We start from the raw sequence: 16,853 nt of genomic DNA, 5'->3' as shown, positions 1-16,853 counted from the left end.
GAAATGCAATCAAAGTAATTCATCATACTAACATCAGATTTTAAACTTTGAATATGACTTCTTATGTGTCAATTATACTTCAATAAAGCTGTTAAAATAATTGTTCAACTTTCTAAAATGTACATATCCCATTTAATAGTCCTTAATCTCAGTTTTGTTGAAACACATGTAAAATTTGTCAATACTAGGCCAATCTTCCCCAAGGGCAGTAACAGCCTTCTGAATGGCAGGTGTTGCTCCCCTCACGGCTGATCTTTGTTTTTTAAATCAGACTGTCCTTGAACTTGCTTTTATTAATATTTATGGTACAAATTTCCTTCTGTTTCAGTGATGATTTCCTCCCAAACAGGTTTTTCCAACTGTTTTTTGTATTTGAAGTCACCATATGTAAACTTTGTTTGCTTTGTTATGGTTTGGGTAACTTCCTTGACTTTTTTTCTCATCTTGTCTGAGACTTGCTTGAATTATAATTGAAGACTGATTACTAGTCCTACTCATTTCTTTGCATCTAAATTAAATGGTGTGTGTTTATGTCACATTTGCAAGGACAAACGGGAGAATTTGAACAGAGGGTAAGAGTAGTCCTTGTATAACTACCCTGGTAATCAATCAGAAATTAAATTCACTGAAATAATATCTTTAGGGTTTGTACTGTTCTCATTTCACATAAAGCCGTGGAGATTTCTTCTGTCCTTGCTGAGATTTATTAACAGTAGGTAAGCCTCTTTACTTTTTCCTTGACTTTCATTATAGATCTGACACACTCTCCTTCCATCTATTTACTTTTAAATTTCCAAGTACTGTTACCTTACGTTGCTCAAAATTGCTTTCAGGAAGGCAAAAAAAGGAGTTAAACATGACAGCAAACCGCTTAGAAAATTACTGTGCCTTTTGTTTGGTTAAAAATATTCTAATTCTCAGTGAGCTGAGATCCGGCCACTGCACTCCAGCCTGGGCGACAGAGCGAGACTCCGTCTCAAAAAAAAAAAAAAAAAAAAAAAAAATTCTAATTCTGTTTGTTACTACTGAACTTTTGAGCCACTTTTACTAATTTTTCTGGGGTTGGAGTCATGCATTTTAAGTGACATATCCTGTACTAAGCTTCATACTGTTATTTTTACTGACATTACAAATTAGGCAATTATACATGTTTAGGTTTACAATTTAAATCTTTTCTGGGAACATCTAAACATTTTTCTCATGAACATAAAACATGAATTAATCTTAACACATAACGGTCAAGGTTTTTTTATTTTATTTTATTTTTATTTTTGAGATGGCGTCTCGCTCTGTCACCCAGGCTGGAGTGCAATGGCAAGATGTCGGCTCACTGAAACCTCTGCCTCCTGGGTTCAAGCGATTCTCGTGCCTTAGCCTCCCAAGTAGCTGGGATTACAAGCGCCCGCCACCATGCCCGGCTAATTTTTTTTTTTTTTTTTTTGGTAGAGACAGGGTTTCACCATGTTGGCCAGGCTGGTCTTGAACTCCTGACCTCTGGTGATCTGCCTGTCTCGGCCTCCCAAAGTGCTAGGATTACAGGTGTGAGCCACTGCGACTGGACAAGGGTTTTATTTATCGAAGATGAAAAATCTTATTTTTTGAAGCATAAACCAACAAGAATGAATAATACTTGTTTTACTAAAAGATAATGAGTAACTTTCTACATGATTCTTACCAGGTTCCACTTAAAAACTAGCTTTCTTGGGCCTTGTAATAATTCCATAGGTAAAACTAATCAGAGCTTCTTCAGATTTAGTTATTCCCCAAAGATCTGTTGCCTTCAGGAAAAAATAAAAGCTATCAAGAATAAAACAATTTTAGGAAATGGAACCTGGGGTTACTGTTCAATGACTAAATCTGATTTTGCCTCGTGACTATTTTAAACTCTTTACAATAAAGGGTTTGACAACCCAAAAATATGCTAAATTCTAAATTAAAAAACCAATAATTATATAGTTTTAAGCAGAAGATATCTTGGGTGTCTTAGAACAAAGAAAAGTTTTTAAGTAAATATCTAATAAAGACACAATAGAAATTATATCATCTGTCTTGATTGTAAATAAGTAAATGTAGTTAATTTACTCCAGAAAATAATGACCAGGAAATATAGAAAACAGAACTGGCTTCTCAAGCCTGCAGTATATCACAAGAACCGATAGAACTTTTTAATGATACTGATACAGAGGTTGCAATCCATGGGAATTTTGACTCAGTTAAGCATGTGTAACAAAGGCTGTATGGTTCCATAAACTACATCTTTATTTTCAAGAAAGGAAAAACCCCAACAATAAAGCCTTAACACAGAAGCAATACTTACCAGTACCGGAATTTTGAACCTAATGTAAAATAATGTGCAAAAAAATTCTTTTGAGGTGGAAGTGGTCTGTCCAAACGGAAGAATGTGTGATGTTCTACACATGCTTTCCACAAATTTTTACATGCTCTGTAATTCACCATATTAAATCCCAATAATGTTTCTCTAGATTCATGCTGTAACAAATGACAAAATGCAGAGAATACCAAAAAAAGGTCAGGATCTAATGCTCCATTTAATTTACTTTTGACAGACAAATTATTCTAGCCTTCTAAACACAAACTTGTTAATGATATAGATAGAATCTATAGGATCTTTTATCCAGGTTTTTTTGCTTATCCAATAAAAAGGCAATGAAGTATACGGAAAATCCTGCAAAATCTGGACCTAATTCAGTCTTTTTTTTTTTTTTTTTTTTTTTTGAGACAGAGTCTTACTCTGTCACCCAGGCTAGAGTGCAGTGGTGCAATCTTGGCTCACTGCAACCTCCGCCTCATGGGTTCAAGTGACTATTGAGCCTCAGGGTCCCGAGTAGCAGGAATTAAAGGCATGCACCACCACACCCAGCTAACTTTTTCTATGTTTAGTAGAGATGGGGTTTCACCATGGTGGCCAGGCTGGTCTTGAACTCCTGACCTCAAGTGATCTACCTGCCTTGGCCTCACAAAGTGCTGGAATTATATCATGAGCTCCCGTGCTGGCCTTGTTCATTCATATTACAATTCTTAGGAACTTTTACCTTACAACATAGTTAGAAATGAGCTCAAACTTTAAATATGTATCTGTTTTCAACATTACCTATGACTCTGTTTCAAAATATAATTCTAGGCCATAAATTAAAAGTTAAAATATATCATCACAACTTTTAACAATATTCCTAATTTAAAATATGTGTCGAGATTGTAAATAAGAACATTCAACAGCTCTGAACACTATTACATAATTCAAATTTTAAAATTAGCAATAAAATAATTTTCCATTTTCTTGAACACTGGTACAGATTTCTAAATAAATAATTTCATTAAAGTAAACCATATATAGCAACATTCACATCCCATAATTGCACAGCTCTGATTTTCACACAATAAATACAACCATTTAATCTTTACCCAGTTCCAGAAATGGATCGTTACTACCACCGCAGAAGTATCCTTTATCTCCCCTTTCTACCAGATTACCTTCCCAAAGTTAATCACTCTTCTGCCTTTATCACCATAGAATAGTCATGCTTGTTTTTGAACTTTATTGTACATACATGGAATCACACATATGTGTCTTTAGGTCTGGCTTTTGTTCAGCATTATGTTTTTGATATAAATTCAAAGTTTGTGAAGCAGCAATTAACTCATTTCCACAATACTCTATTATAATGAATTTAATAGTTAACTTATCCACTTTACTGTTCACAGACATTTGATATTTCTAGTTTGGGGATATAAGAAGAATGCAGCCATGCATATTCCTGTATGTTCTCTGGTGTACACATATGCACATTTTTGTTGCTGGGTCATATGATGTACGCATATGCTCAGCTTTGGTAGATAATGACCAACAGTTTTCCAAAATGGGTAGATCAATATACACTCCCTCCCACCAGTAGCATATGTGCCATATATTCACGAACTACTGGTTTATCAATCTCTTTCCCCTTACTGTTCTGTTGTGTATGTAGAGGTAGCATATTTTGGTTATACTTTGAACCTCCTTTATAATTACTGAGGTTCAATGTTAATGGCCACGTGGATATCCTCAATTGTGAAGTGTCTATTTAATTCACTGGCATATATTTCTATCAAGATGCATATAAAACCAAGGATTCTGTGTGTATTACATAAATGTTCTATACTGTTTCACTCTCTTAGTGATATCTTTTGATGAACAGAGTTATTAATTTTAACACAGTCCAAATCATCAATCTTTTAAGAGTATGAAGGCTTCCTTCTATGTCTGGTTAAAGAAATTCTTGCCCATCAAAAGTGCATTAAGATATTTCCCATGACTAAGCTGGGCGCGGTGGCTTAGTCATGGGAAATATCTTATCCCAGCACTTTGGGAGGCTGAGACAGGCGGATCACGAGGTCAGGAGATCGAGACCATCCTGGCTAACATGGTGAAACCCCGTCTCTACTAAAAATACAAAAAGAAACTAGCCGGGTGAGGTGGCGGGCGCCTGTAGTCCCAGCTACTCGGGAGGCTGAGGCAGGAGAATGCCGTAAACCTGGGAGGCGGAGCTTGCAGTGAGCTGAGATCCGGCCAATGCACTCCAGCCCCGGGCGACAGAGCAAGACTCCGTCTCAAAAAAAAAAAAAAAAGAAAAAAAAAAAGATATTTCCCATGACTAATACACAATAAGATGCCCATGTATAAAGTATTAAACTATCATATTAGAAGGAAATATGCTTAAAACATCACTTCTTGATTACCAGAAAATTAAGTCTTAATTATGGTTAATAGTTGTTTTGTTTGTACTAACATATATAGTTTATATGTTTTACCATATGCCATAAACATTATGCAAAGTAACAGAAAATGTCTCAGCTACTATGATGCACTAATGCTTCTCACTATCAGCATCTAAGATGCATACATATTCACACATTTTGACACTTGGTATACTTTTCAAAAAGTCTGTAAGTAATTTCCATATTCTATCATTATATTTGAAATGTAACAAAAATTTTTCCAGCCCAATTTCTAAACAACACACAAAAAAAGTTGTACTGAGAGATAAGTATATTATATGAAGTTTGGGTATTTAAAAACAAAGAGATGTTTTAGAAAGATGACATTAACAAGGTCATCTTCTGCAGAGTATGCCTGTATACTGTCTATTTTTCTTTTTTTTTTTTGAGATGGAGTCTTGCTCTGTTGTCCAGGCTGGAGTGCAGTGGCGCGATACAGGCTCACTGCAACCTTCACCTCCTGGTTCAAGAGATTCTTGTGCCTTAGCCTCCCAAGCAATGGCAAATACAGGTGTGTGCCACCACATCCAACTATTTTTTTGTATTTTAGTAGAGATGGGGTTTCGCCGTATCAGCCAGGCTGGTCTTGAACTCCTGGCCTCAAGCAATCCACCCATCTTAGCCTCCCACAGTGCTGGGATTACAGGCGTGAGCCACCGTGCCTGGCCTGTATACCATCTTTACTTTCTTTTCTCCTATCAGACAGGTTGTAATGTGCCTATGCTGTAACAAAGTCTGAGGAAGGCATATCTTACCCAATAGCATGAAAATCTAATCATCACGCTTATGAACTACAAAAGGATCCCTGTGTACTGTCTTTAATCAATTGTCAGATATTGTTGCTGTTATCACTTATTGGTAAACACACTTTTAACTGGTACACTACTTCAGAAAATGAGTGTGAGGATTTAGTGATATGAAAATGACCGGTCTTTTACCAGGCACATAGTAAGTTCTCAATAAAGCCTGGATATTATAACTATTATTAATAACAATAGTATTATATGATGGGATATTATTAGAAGTTAAATTAGAAAAGTTGACTTCTACAGTGCCATCTATGATTACTTAAAGTAAAATATTTGCCCTCTGGTTTCCAGATAACAGTATTATATTTTAATCAGCTAAATTTTAAAACATGTAAAAGAATTTCCATTAGCAGCATGAGTCATAATATCCCCAACCTGGAAATGGCAAAGCTGTCCATTAACAGCAGAATGAATTAATAATTTATGGCATAGTCATTCAGAGGAATACCATACGTAAGTGAAACAAACTAATGTTATATGCAACAACATGCATGAATCTCACAAAAAATGTTAAGGGAAAGAAGGCAGACGGTAAAGACAACAACTGTATAATTTCATTTTTTAAAGTTCAAATATAAGCAAATTAATCCATGGTCATACAAATGAGAGTAATGTTTACCTTCCAGGAGGCTTAATGACTGGAAGTGGGCATCAGCTCCAGCAGCAACATTTCAAGCATCTGGGGTGCTGGTAAAGTTCTACATATTAGAAGGAGGTACATATCCTACATATCTTGGAGGTGCTGATATGGATATGTTCACTTCATCAAGTTGTGTACTTAAAATATGCACATTTCCGGTATTATGTTTTATTTCAATAAAAATTCTCTTGAAAAAAATCCCTCTATATCTTATAAACATAAATGATAAACCACAGTTTTTAATCACTTAGTAGATCAACACAACAGAGCTGATTCAAAGACTTTCTTTATTTTTCAAGAGGCAGTAGTGTCCTGCTCTGTTGCCCATGCTGCAGTACAGTGGCACAACCATAGCTCATTGCAGCCTTGAACTCCTGGGCTCAACCTATCCTCCCACCTCAGCCTTCCAAGTAGCTGAGATAACAGGTAGAAGCCACCACTGTAGCCAAAAGTTTTTTTTTTTTTTTTTTTTTTTTTGGAGATAGGGGCTTCCTATGTTATCCAGACTGGAGTACAGCGGTGTGATGATAGCTCATTGCAGCCTTGAATTCCTGGGCTCCAGAGATCCTCCCACCTCAGCCTCCTGAGTAGCTGGGACTAGAGGCACACATCATCACACCTGGCTAATTTTTGTTTTCCATTTTTTTTTTTTTTTTGTAGAGACAGTGTCTCACTATGTTGCCAAGACTGGTCTGGAACTTCTGGTCTCAAGTGATCCTCCCACCTCAGCCTCTCAAAGTGCTGGGATTACAGGATTGAGCCACTGTGGACAGCCCCAAAGACATTTTTAAGGTTTCAAATACATTTTACACACATACACATACAATCATCTTGAAATCTGCATAATTTGCCAAGATTTCTCAGATTTCTAAGAAATAATGTAAATCAAAGGATAAGGTTAGTTTGATTTAATGAAACAGATAAAATCATTTACAAGATGAAATTATTTCCAACACCGTACTTTCCATGACAACTCAATTTGTTATTTTTAATATATTAAGCCATTACCACTCCAACAAAGGGAGGCAATGTGTTATAAGTTCATGAACTTGTAACACTCAGCTCCCCTAAAATGAAATGAACTTATATACGAAAGGAAGTATTATAGATTCAGTAGGGGAAAAGGGATATATGAAATGCTCATTTGCTGCCCTCCATACAGGGACCCCAAGGTTTTCAATGCACATTATGTGTGAGAAATCAGTTTCTAAGCTCGAGAAACAGCAAGAGGAATATCTAGAAGAACTTTAAATGAGAACCACATACACATTGGAAAAACAAGTACATTTTGTTATAACAAGTGAATTCATTACCTCAGCAGGCAGTTATCCATAGTATTAATTGCACTTTCACTTGTACTAATAGGAAAGTTCTGTCATGAATGGGTATTTCTTAAAAGGCTTCATTTACATCAATAATTATTAAATCAGTACTCACCAATTCTTTTCTAAGTTGAATAAAAAACTGTTTGCACTTAAAAGAAATTTTTACAATCTTCAACCTGGACAAAAGAGAATAAATTATTCAAAGTATTGCATAGTGATAAAAATATTAACAAATTACAAAAAATATTTTACATGTATATTTAGTAATACCTAAACATTTTATCAGATATACATACACATAGTACATAAAGAATTGAAAGTTTTTGGTGCTTCGTGGAAAAAATAATTAGTATTTGTATTCAACTGAGGAAAATTTTGTATCTACAGAAACACTTAAAAACAGATGTCACAAATTAAAATTTCAAAAAATATCACTAATTTAGTTGTTTACTCTCTGCAAAGTTATAAGCAAGCCTTGGAAAAATGTAAGATTTAATTATTTTACGCAACAACCCTAAAAACACTTTTAATTTTAAAAAGCATTAAATTTAAAAAATTTACCTTTCTACACCACCTTTCTTCTGAAATGCAACCCACATAATGCCGTAAGAGTTCCCAAAGTCTTATTAGTACAATCAATATAAGCCAAGTCATTTTACCTCATTCAAACCATATAATAAGTAACACAGTAAACACAGTCTTTTTAAACTTTAAGACATAAAGGTAATAAGACTAAAGAGATTTGATCTTACTGAGCAAAATGTCCTTCAGGATCCTGTCTCAATCTTCTAAGTAAATATTTTCATGATAATTCTAAGTCTGAATCTTCATGGCTTATGGCCCTATCTATCCAAGAAGCTCTCAGCATTCTCAAAGAATAAACTTCTCACACTTTAATCACTTGAAGAGGCAAATGCATGAGTCAACTTCAAGCATGCATGTCCAGAGTAGGGAAGAAGAGATTTGTTTAGGCTTCTGATTTGAAAATTTTGTATTTTACTTTTGGATACTGAGCTTTCACTTGACAGGGATATAACAACATGGGAAAAATATTCTGTCATAGAGAGAGGGCATTATTTCCAGAAGCAAAAAAAAAAAAAAAAGTAAATATTTACTGTATTTATGGAAAAAAAAGCCAGATGCCTCAATTCAAGAAATCCTATTAAGACATACTGATATTTCAGAAGTTAGACAACAAAAAACACTGTTCATTTCTAAATGATCAAGAGAAAGGAAACCTAGGTCGTTTCAAATCACCTTAATTTCAAAAATTCCCAGGAAGGTATCAATCAATGAATAACAATCTTTTCACTAAATGCTCTCTGTGGTACAATGTATATTTTATATAACTTTTATTTTCTTATAGATGTATTTTGTGTGACTTGTATTTTCTACAAAGTTTTCTTCAGAAATTTACCAATGTACAAATTAAAAATCTTTCAAACAGTATCTATTTTATATAGCAGTAATATAGCTATAACCGTTTTCTTTTGGCTACTATATGCCTGGTTTATCTTTTTCAATGTTTCTGTCATTTTGTATAACATTTTAGGTATGTCTCTTGTAAACAGTATAAAGATTGATTTTTTTTTAACTGGAACAATCCCTTCCAGTAGTTAATAAATCATTAGACATACTACGCATTTTTCATATGACATCAGAATTTTTACACTGACTTTACATTTCAGTTTAAGGTTTGCCTTTGTCATCTTAAAATGTATCCTATTACAGACACAGTTTCGCTATGTTGCCCAGCCTGGCCTCAAACTCCTAGGCTCAAGTGATCCTCCTGCCTCAGCCTCCTGAGTAGCTGAGACTACAGGTATATGCCACTGCATCTGGCTCAGACTGATTTTTAAAAATTCAGTTTGAATAATCCAAAATATATGAAACAATAATACATACTTGAAAAGACACTCATTATCATTAGCCAGCAGGGGAATGCAAATAAAAACTACAATGAGATACCACTTTATACCCACTAGAATGGTTATAATAAAAAATACAGATAACAAGTGCTGGTGAGAATTTGGAGAAATTAAACCCACATGCAATGCTGGTGAAAACGTAAAATGATGCAGCCATGTTTGAAAATAGTTTAGCAAACCCAAGTATTCCACTCCTAGATACATACACTCAAGAAAAATGAAAACATATGCCCACACAAAAACTTGTACAAATGTTCAGAGCAACATAATTCTTACTAGCACCAAAGCGGAAAAAACTGGTGATATAAATGTGGTATAACTATAAAATGGAAAATTATTCAGCAATAAAGGGGAAAGCAAAATGGATACATACTACAATGTGGATGAACCTCAAAAATGAATGAAAAAAATCAATCACAAAAGACCACATAGCACATGATCTCATTCAATATTAATATAATATATAGACTAGGCATATCTATAGAGATATATGATAGTGATTAGTGATTGTCTAAAACTTCTGGCAAATAAAAAGCAGAGAAAGGAACAGGGAATGACTCCTAATAATTACAAGGTTATCTTTTAGGGGTAATATAAATGATTCAAAATTAGATTATGGTGATGCTGTCCCTGAAACTATACCACAAACCACTAAATTGTATACTTTAATGGGCAAATTTATGGTATGTAGATTGTATCAATAAAGTTATTTAAAAATTCAGTTTGATGTTTTCAATATGCACATCCAGCACATTTACAGTTTTGATAATAACTAACATACTTGGATTTACCTCTACTGTAGTATTTTTTTGCTACTTGTCCAAAGTTTTGTTTCTACTGGAATGCCAATTCCAGTAGATCATATAACTATTTTTATATCATATAACTATTTAATACTGTTTTACTGATTAACTTTCACATGGTTTTGGAAGGCAGCTAGGTTCACCATTATACCACCAATGCATCTTTTCATTTTCCCTTTTCATTTTATTATGTATAACTGACATGCAAAATGAACATATTTAAAGTATATACTTTGGTAAGTGTGACATAGGTATGTACTTATCAAACCATCATCACAGTCAAGATAGTGAACATATCTATCATTTCCAGAAGATTCCTTCTGCCACACTGTAATCCTCCTCTAGAACTCCAACACAGCAACCCATCCCGCCTACGTAACCACTGACCAACTTTTTGTCTCTACAGATTGAATTTTCTAGAATTTATATAAATCGAAGCATAGAGAATGTATTTTTCATCTGTCTTCTGTCACTCTGCTTAATTATTTAGAGATTCATCTGCATTGTGTTTTTCACTAAATATTTTCTCCACTTTGCCGAGGAGTATTCCATTCTATGGATATATCACAACATGGACGGAAATAGCCATCACTTCATGACGAATATTTAAGTTGTTTCTAGTTTTTGGCTATTACAAATAAAGTAACTTTGAACACGTGTGCAAGTCTTTGTACGAACATTTGCTTTAATTTCGGTTGGTCAAATACTAGGTAGGAGTGAAACAGCTAGGTCATATGGTAGATATATTTCTAACTTTTTAAGAAACTACAGAACAGTTTTCTAGACTGGTTAGACCATTGTATATATTATAATAATACACTCATTCTAGTCTCCTTAATGCTTACTACTTGCATGGTACACCTTTTTATCTCTTTATTTTCAGCCAATCGCTATATGCATATTCTTATCTACAAGAAAAGCCATTATACTTTTTTCTTCCCCATTTGTTTGCCTTTTATTCTTTTTTCCTTTTTCTTTTCTACAACACTGGTAAGGACCTGGTGTACAAAGCTGAAGAGAAGTAGTGACACAAAGCATATATTTTCCTGATCTTACATAAAAAGCATTAAGACTGTCACCATTTTGTACAGTATTAGGAGATTTTTTGTAGATGCCCTTAATCAAAATGGAAAGTGCCTCTTATTTATAGTTAGCTATGTCTTTATTTTTTTATCATAGTCGATTTTGTCAAATTCTTCTTCTGCATCTATTGAAATGCTCAAATGTTTTTCCTATGTTATTATAATAATACGGTTAATTATACTGATTGACTTTCAGATGTTAAAGCAATCTTACATTCTTAAAATAACCCCCATTTGAACATGATGAATTGTCATTTTTATATATTACTCAATAGAATGTGCTAAACTTTTATTAGGTATTTTTGCATCTATGTTCATGAGTAACTGCAGTTTTCTTTCCTTGTAAGGTCTTAGCCTGGTTTTACCATCAAGGTAATAATCACATAAAACATGTTCCTTCTTTATTGTCTAAAAGAGCTTATGTAGAATTGGCCTTACTTCTACTTTAAATGTTCGACAGAATCCACAACAAGGGGCCTGGAGTTCAAATGTTCAAAAGGTTTCTAATTACAATTTCAACTTCTTTAATTGATACAGATCGATTCAAGTGTCTTTTCTTCTCAGATCATTTTTTAGTTTGTCTTTCAAGGAATTTGCAAATTTAATCTACAGTGTGAAATTTATTAATGATATTTGTATTAGTCCATTCTCACACTGCTAATAAAGACATGCCTGAGACTGGGTAATCTATTGGGGAAAGAGGTTTAATTGACTCACAGTTCAACATGGCTGGGGAGGCCTCAGGAAATTTACACTCATAGCACAAGGCAAAGGGCAAGCAAGGTACTTTATTCACAAGGCAGCAGGAAGGAGAAGTGCAAGCAGGGGAAATGCCAGATGCTTATAAAACCATCAGATCTCATGAGACTCACTCATTATCAGGAGAACACAAAGGGGGAAATTGCCCCCATGATTCAATTACCTCCACCTGGTCCCACCCTTGACACATGGGGATTATGGAGATTACAATTCAAGGTGAGATTAGTGGGGTGGGGAGGCAGGACACAGAGCCAAACCATATCAATATTCAAATACTCAAATCTGCTCACAATATTATTTTATTATGTTTTTAATGTATGTAGGGTCTGTAATGATATCCCCTTTCATTCTGGATATTGGTACAGCCAAACTTTAGATATACTTAGGGCTTAGTTCCAGACTACCACAATAAAGCGAATACTGCGATAAAGTGAGTCACACAATTTTTTAGTTTCTCAGTGGATATAGAAGTTACGTTTACACTATACTGTAGTCTATTAAGAGTTCAATATACTATAGTGAAAACAATTGGTATAATAAAAAGTCAGAGTAATTAGTAAAAAATTCTAATCATCATCTGAGCCCTCAGGAGTTGTCATCTTTTTGTTAGTGGAGGGTCTTGCCAGACCACATTGCCAAATGCTATTTGATAGCATTTACCTACAATAGAACTTTCAAAACAGTCAATCCTCGTGACCCAGCTGCTGCTTTATCATGAAATAGTCTATATCCTTTGTCATTTAAACAATGCTCACAGCATCTTCACCAATAGTATATTCCATCTCAAAAAATCACTTTCTTTGCTCATCCATAAGAAGCAAATCCTCACCTATTCAAGTTTTATCATGAGATTGCAGCAATTCATCCCCTACCTCATCTTCGGACTCCACTTCTAATAACAGTTCTCTAGCTATTTCCACCCCACCTGTAGTTACTTCCTCCACTGAAGTCTTAAGCCCCTCAAAGTCATCTCTGAGGGTTGGAATCAATTTCTTCCAAATTCCGGTTAACGTTGCTACTTTGACCTTCTACTATGAATCGTGACTGTTCTCAATGGCATCTAGAATGGTAAATCCTTTCCAAAAGGTTTTCAACCTACTTTTCCCAGATCCATCAGAGAAATCATCCTCAATGGCCACTACAGTCTTACAAAATATGTTTCTTAAAAAAGACTTGAAAGTCAAAACTACTCCTTGATCCATCAGCTATAGAATTCATATTGTGGCAGCAAACATGAACCTCCTTGCCATCTCTAACAGAGCTCGTGGGTGGCAAGATGCATTGATTGTCAATGGGCAGTAATATTCAGAAAGGAATCTTTTTCTAAGCAGTAGGACTTAACAATGGGCTTAAAATATTCAGTAAGCTATGCTGTAAACAGATGTGTAGTCATCCAGGCTTTGACGTTCCATTTCTAGAACACAAGTAGGGTAGATTTAGGACCTAGCATTTACAGAATGGTAAATGAGTACCGGCTTCAACTTTATTCTGTAACAAGAGACTCAGTCAGTCCTTTGAAACACTGAAGCCAGGTATTAACTTCATCTATGATAGTTCTAGATGGCATCTTCTTCCAATAGGAGGCTGTTTCATCTACACTGAAAACCTGTTGCTTAGTGTAGCCATTCGTCACTTAGCTAGATTGCTAGATATTCTGTATAACTTGCTGCTTCACTTTGAACTTTTATGTATGAAGATGGCTTCTTTCCTTAAGCTTCATGAACCAACCTGCACTAGCTTCAAATTGTTCTTCTGCAGCTTTCTCACCTCTCTTCTCAGTCTTCACATAATTAAAGAGAATTAGAGCCTTGCTCCAGATTAAGCTTAAGGGAATGTTGTGGCTGGTTTCATGTATCCACACCACTAAAATATTCTTCATATCAACAATAAGGATGTTTCACTTTTGTATCATCTGGATGTTCAATGGAGTAGTACTTTCAATTCCTTCAAGAACTTTTCCTTTGCATTCACAATTTGGCTAATAGGTGCAAGAGGCCTAGTTGTTGGTCTGTCTTGGTTTTTGACATGCCTTCCTCACTAAACTTAATCATTTCTAATTTTTGATTGAAAGTGACAAAAGTGCAACTCCTCCTTGCACTTGATCACTTACAGACCACTGAAGGGTTATTAATTGGTCTAATTTCTATATTGTTGTGTCTCAGTGAACAGGGAGTTCCAAGGAGAGGAAGAGAGATAGGAACGGCCAGTCAGTGGGGCAGAAAGAACCAATATTAATACAATAGCTATCACTTAAGTTTGCTGTCTTATGTAGATGTGGTTTGTGGCATGCCAAAACAATTACAATACTAAGATCAAAGATCACTGACACCATAACATATATAATAAAAAACTTTGAATTATCGTGAGAAATACCAAAATATGACACAAAGACACAATGCGAGCACATGCTGGTGGAAAAACGGCACCAACAGAGTTGTTTGATGCAGGGATGCCACAAACCTTCAATTTGACCATTTGCATGTCTTTGTTTCCGAGAAATGTTTATTTAAAAAAATGAATTATTAGGCTGGCTTTTGCTGTTGGGTTCCTTGTTATTCTGGATACCAGGCCCTTGTTGGATGTACAATTTGCAAATATTTTCTCCAATTCTATAGGTTGTCTCTATACTCTGTCAATTGTTTCCTTTGCTGTGTAAAAGCTTTTTAGTTTGATAGTCCCATTCGATTATTTCTGTTTTTGTTGCCTGTACTTTTAAACACCTACCCATAAAATGTTTGCCTAGATCAATATTCTGAAGCATTTCCTCTATGTTCATTTAGCAGTTTTACAGTTTCAGGTCTTACATGTAACTCTCTAATCCATTTGGAGATGATTTTTGTATATAGTGAGATAACGGTCTGGTTCCATTCTTCCGCAACAGATATCCAGTTTTCTCAGTACCATTTATGGTAAAGGGTGTCTGTTCCCCACTATATGTTCTAGGTGCTGTTGTCAAAATTCAGTTGGCTGTAAATACATGGATTTATTTCTGTGTTCTCTATTCTGTTCTGTTGGGTGTATGTGTCTATTTCAATACCAGTACCATGCAGTTGTGAATACTGCAGCTTCACAGGGTAATTTGATGTCTTCCGTCTTTATTCTCTTGACTCAGTATTGTTTTCGCTATTCAGGATCTTTTAGGGTTCCATATGATTTTTTTTTTTTCTTAATAGAAACAAGGTCTCACTCTGCCAGCCAGGCTGAAGTGCAGTGGTATGATCATAGCACTGCAACCTTAAAGAGCTGGGCTCAAGTGATCCTCCCACCTCAGCTTCCAGAGTAGGTAGGACTACAAATACATGCCAGTATGCCCAGCTAATTTTAAAAAATATTTTTTATAGAGACAGGTCTTGCTATGTTGTGTAGGCTGGTATTAAACGCCTGGCCTCAAGCAATCCTCCTGCCTTGGCCTCCAAAAGCGCTAGGATTACAGGTGTGAGCCACCTGGCTCCCCACCCATATGAATTTTAGAATTGCTTTTTCTATGCCTGTGAAGAATGTCATTGGTATTTTGACAGACATTGCATTGAATCTGTAGAATGCTTTGGGTAGTGTGGTCATTTTCACAATATTAATTTTTCTAATTCATGAGTCTGAGATGTTTTTCTACTTTTTTTTCCGTTCTCTTCAATTTTTTTCCATCAGTGTTTTGTAGTTTTTGATGTAGAGATATTTCACCTCCTTGGTTAAGTTTATTCCTAAGTATAACATTTGGTAGGTATTGTAAATGAGATTGCGTTATTGATTTCTTTTCCAGCTGTTATTGGTGTACAGAAACCTAACTGATTTTTGTACATTAATTATGTTCCCTGCAACTTAACTGAATTCATTTAATAGTTCTAAGAGACTTTTAGTGGAGTCTTTAGGCTTTTCTTTATGACCAGGTTTTCTGCAAAGAAGAACAATTTGACTTCCTGTTTTCCCATATGGATGGCCTTTATTTCATTCTCTTTTTTGACTGCTCTGGCTAGGACTTCTAGTACTATGTTGAATAAGAGTGGTCAGCACGGGCGTCCTTGTCTTCTTTTAGTTCGTAGAAGAAAAGTTTTCAGCTTTGACCTGTTCTGTATGATGTTAGCTGTGGAACTGTCATTTATGGCCTTGATTGTGTCAAGATATGTTTCGCCTATATCTAATTTGTTGAATTTTTTTTTTATCATGAAGGGATGTTGAATTTTATCAAATGCTTTTTATGTGTCTACTGAGATGACTGTATGGTTTCTGGTTTTCAATCTGTTGATGTAAAGTATTTCACTTACTGATATTTGTATGTTAAACTATCCTTGCATCCTGGAAATAAACTCCGCTTGATCACGTGGAGATACGTGAAAAGTGTATCTTTTTCGCATATCATTGAATTTGCTTTGCTAGTATTCTGTTGAGGAATTTTGCATCTATGTTCATTAGGAATACTGGCCAGTAGTTTTTTCTGTCTTTTCTTTTTTTTTCAGGCAGGTCTCACACTGTCGCCCAGGATGAACTTCTGAGCACAAGTGATCCTCCTGCCTCAGTCACCTGAGTACCTAGGACTACAGGCATGTGCCACCACACCTGGATAATTTTTTCTTTTTTTGTTGTTAGTTGATTTTTATCACTTCAAAAAATAGAAGCTTCAATTTGTTGATCCTTTGTATTATTTTTACAGTCTCTACTTGATTTAGTTCTGCTCTGATCTTTATTGTTTTTTCTTCTACTAAATTTGGGGCTTGGTTTGTTCTGGCTTTTCTACTT

At 35.1% G+C, this 16,853-nt stretch overlaps 1 protein-coding gene and 1 non-coding gene across 5 annotated transcripts in view; both read right to left on the bottom strand.

Moving 5' to 3' along the window:
* The window catches only part of PTPN4 (protein tyrosine phosphatase non-receptor type 4), a 219,801-nt gene that overhangs the window by 52,225 nt on the left and 150,723 nt on the right, over positions 1-16,853 (bottom strand). For all 4 annotated transcript variants that reach the window (XM_023185206.2, XM_023185205.2, XM_023185207.2 and 1 more), the window contains exons 11-12: positions 7,663-7,726; positions 2,318-2,490 (exon numbers count right to left, since the gene is read on the bottom strand). In XM_023185206.2, coding sequence (XP_023040974.1) covers positions 2,318-2,490; positions 7,663-7,726 — 237 coding nt within the window. The remainder of the gene's footprint in view (positions 1-2,317; positions 2,491-7,662; positions 7,727-16,853) is intronic.
* Positions 5,473-5,579, bottom strand: LOC111521688. Its single transcript, XR_002725033.1, has one exon. It is a non-coding gene; the product is annotated as a small nucleolar RNA U13 (small nucleolar RNA).

This window comes from Piliocolobus tephrosceles, chromosome 11 (genome assembly GCF_002776525.5).
Source record: "Piliocolobus tephrosceles isolate RC106 chromosome 11, ASM277652v3, whole genome shotgun sequence".
In the NCBI taxonomy this organism is placed as follows: Eukaryota; Metazoa; Chordata; class Mammalia; order Primates; family Cercopithecidae; genus Piliocolobus; species Piliocolobus tephrosceles.
This window is presented reverse-complemented; position numbering and strand designations above follow the sequence as displayed.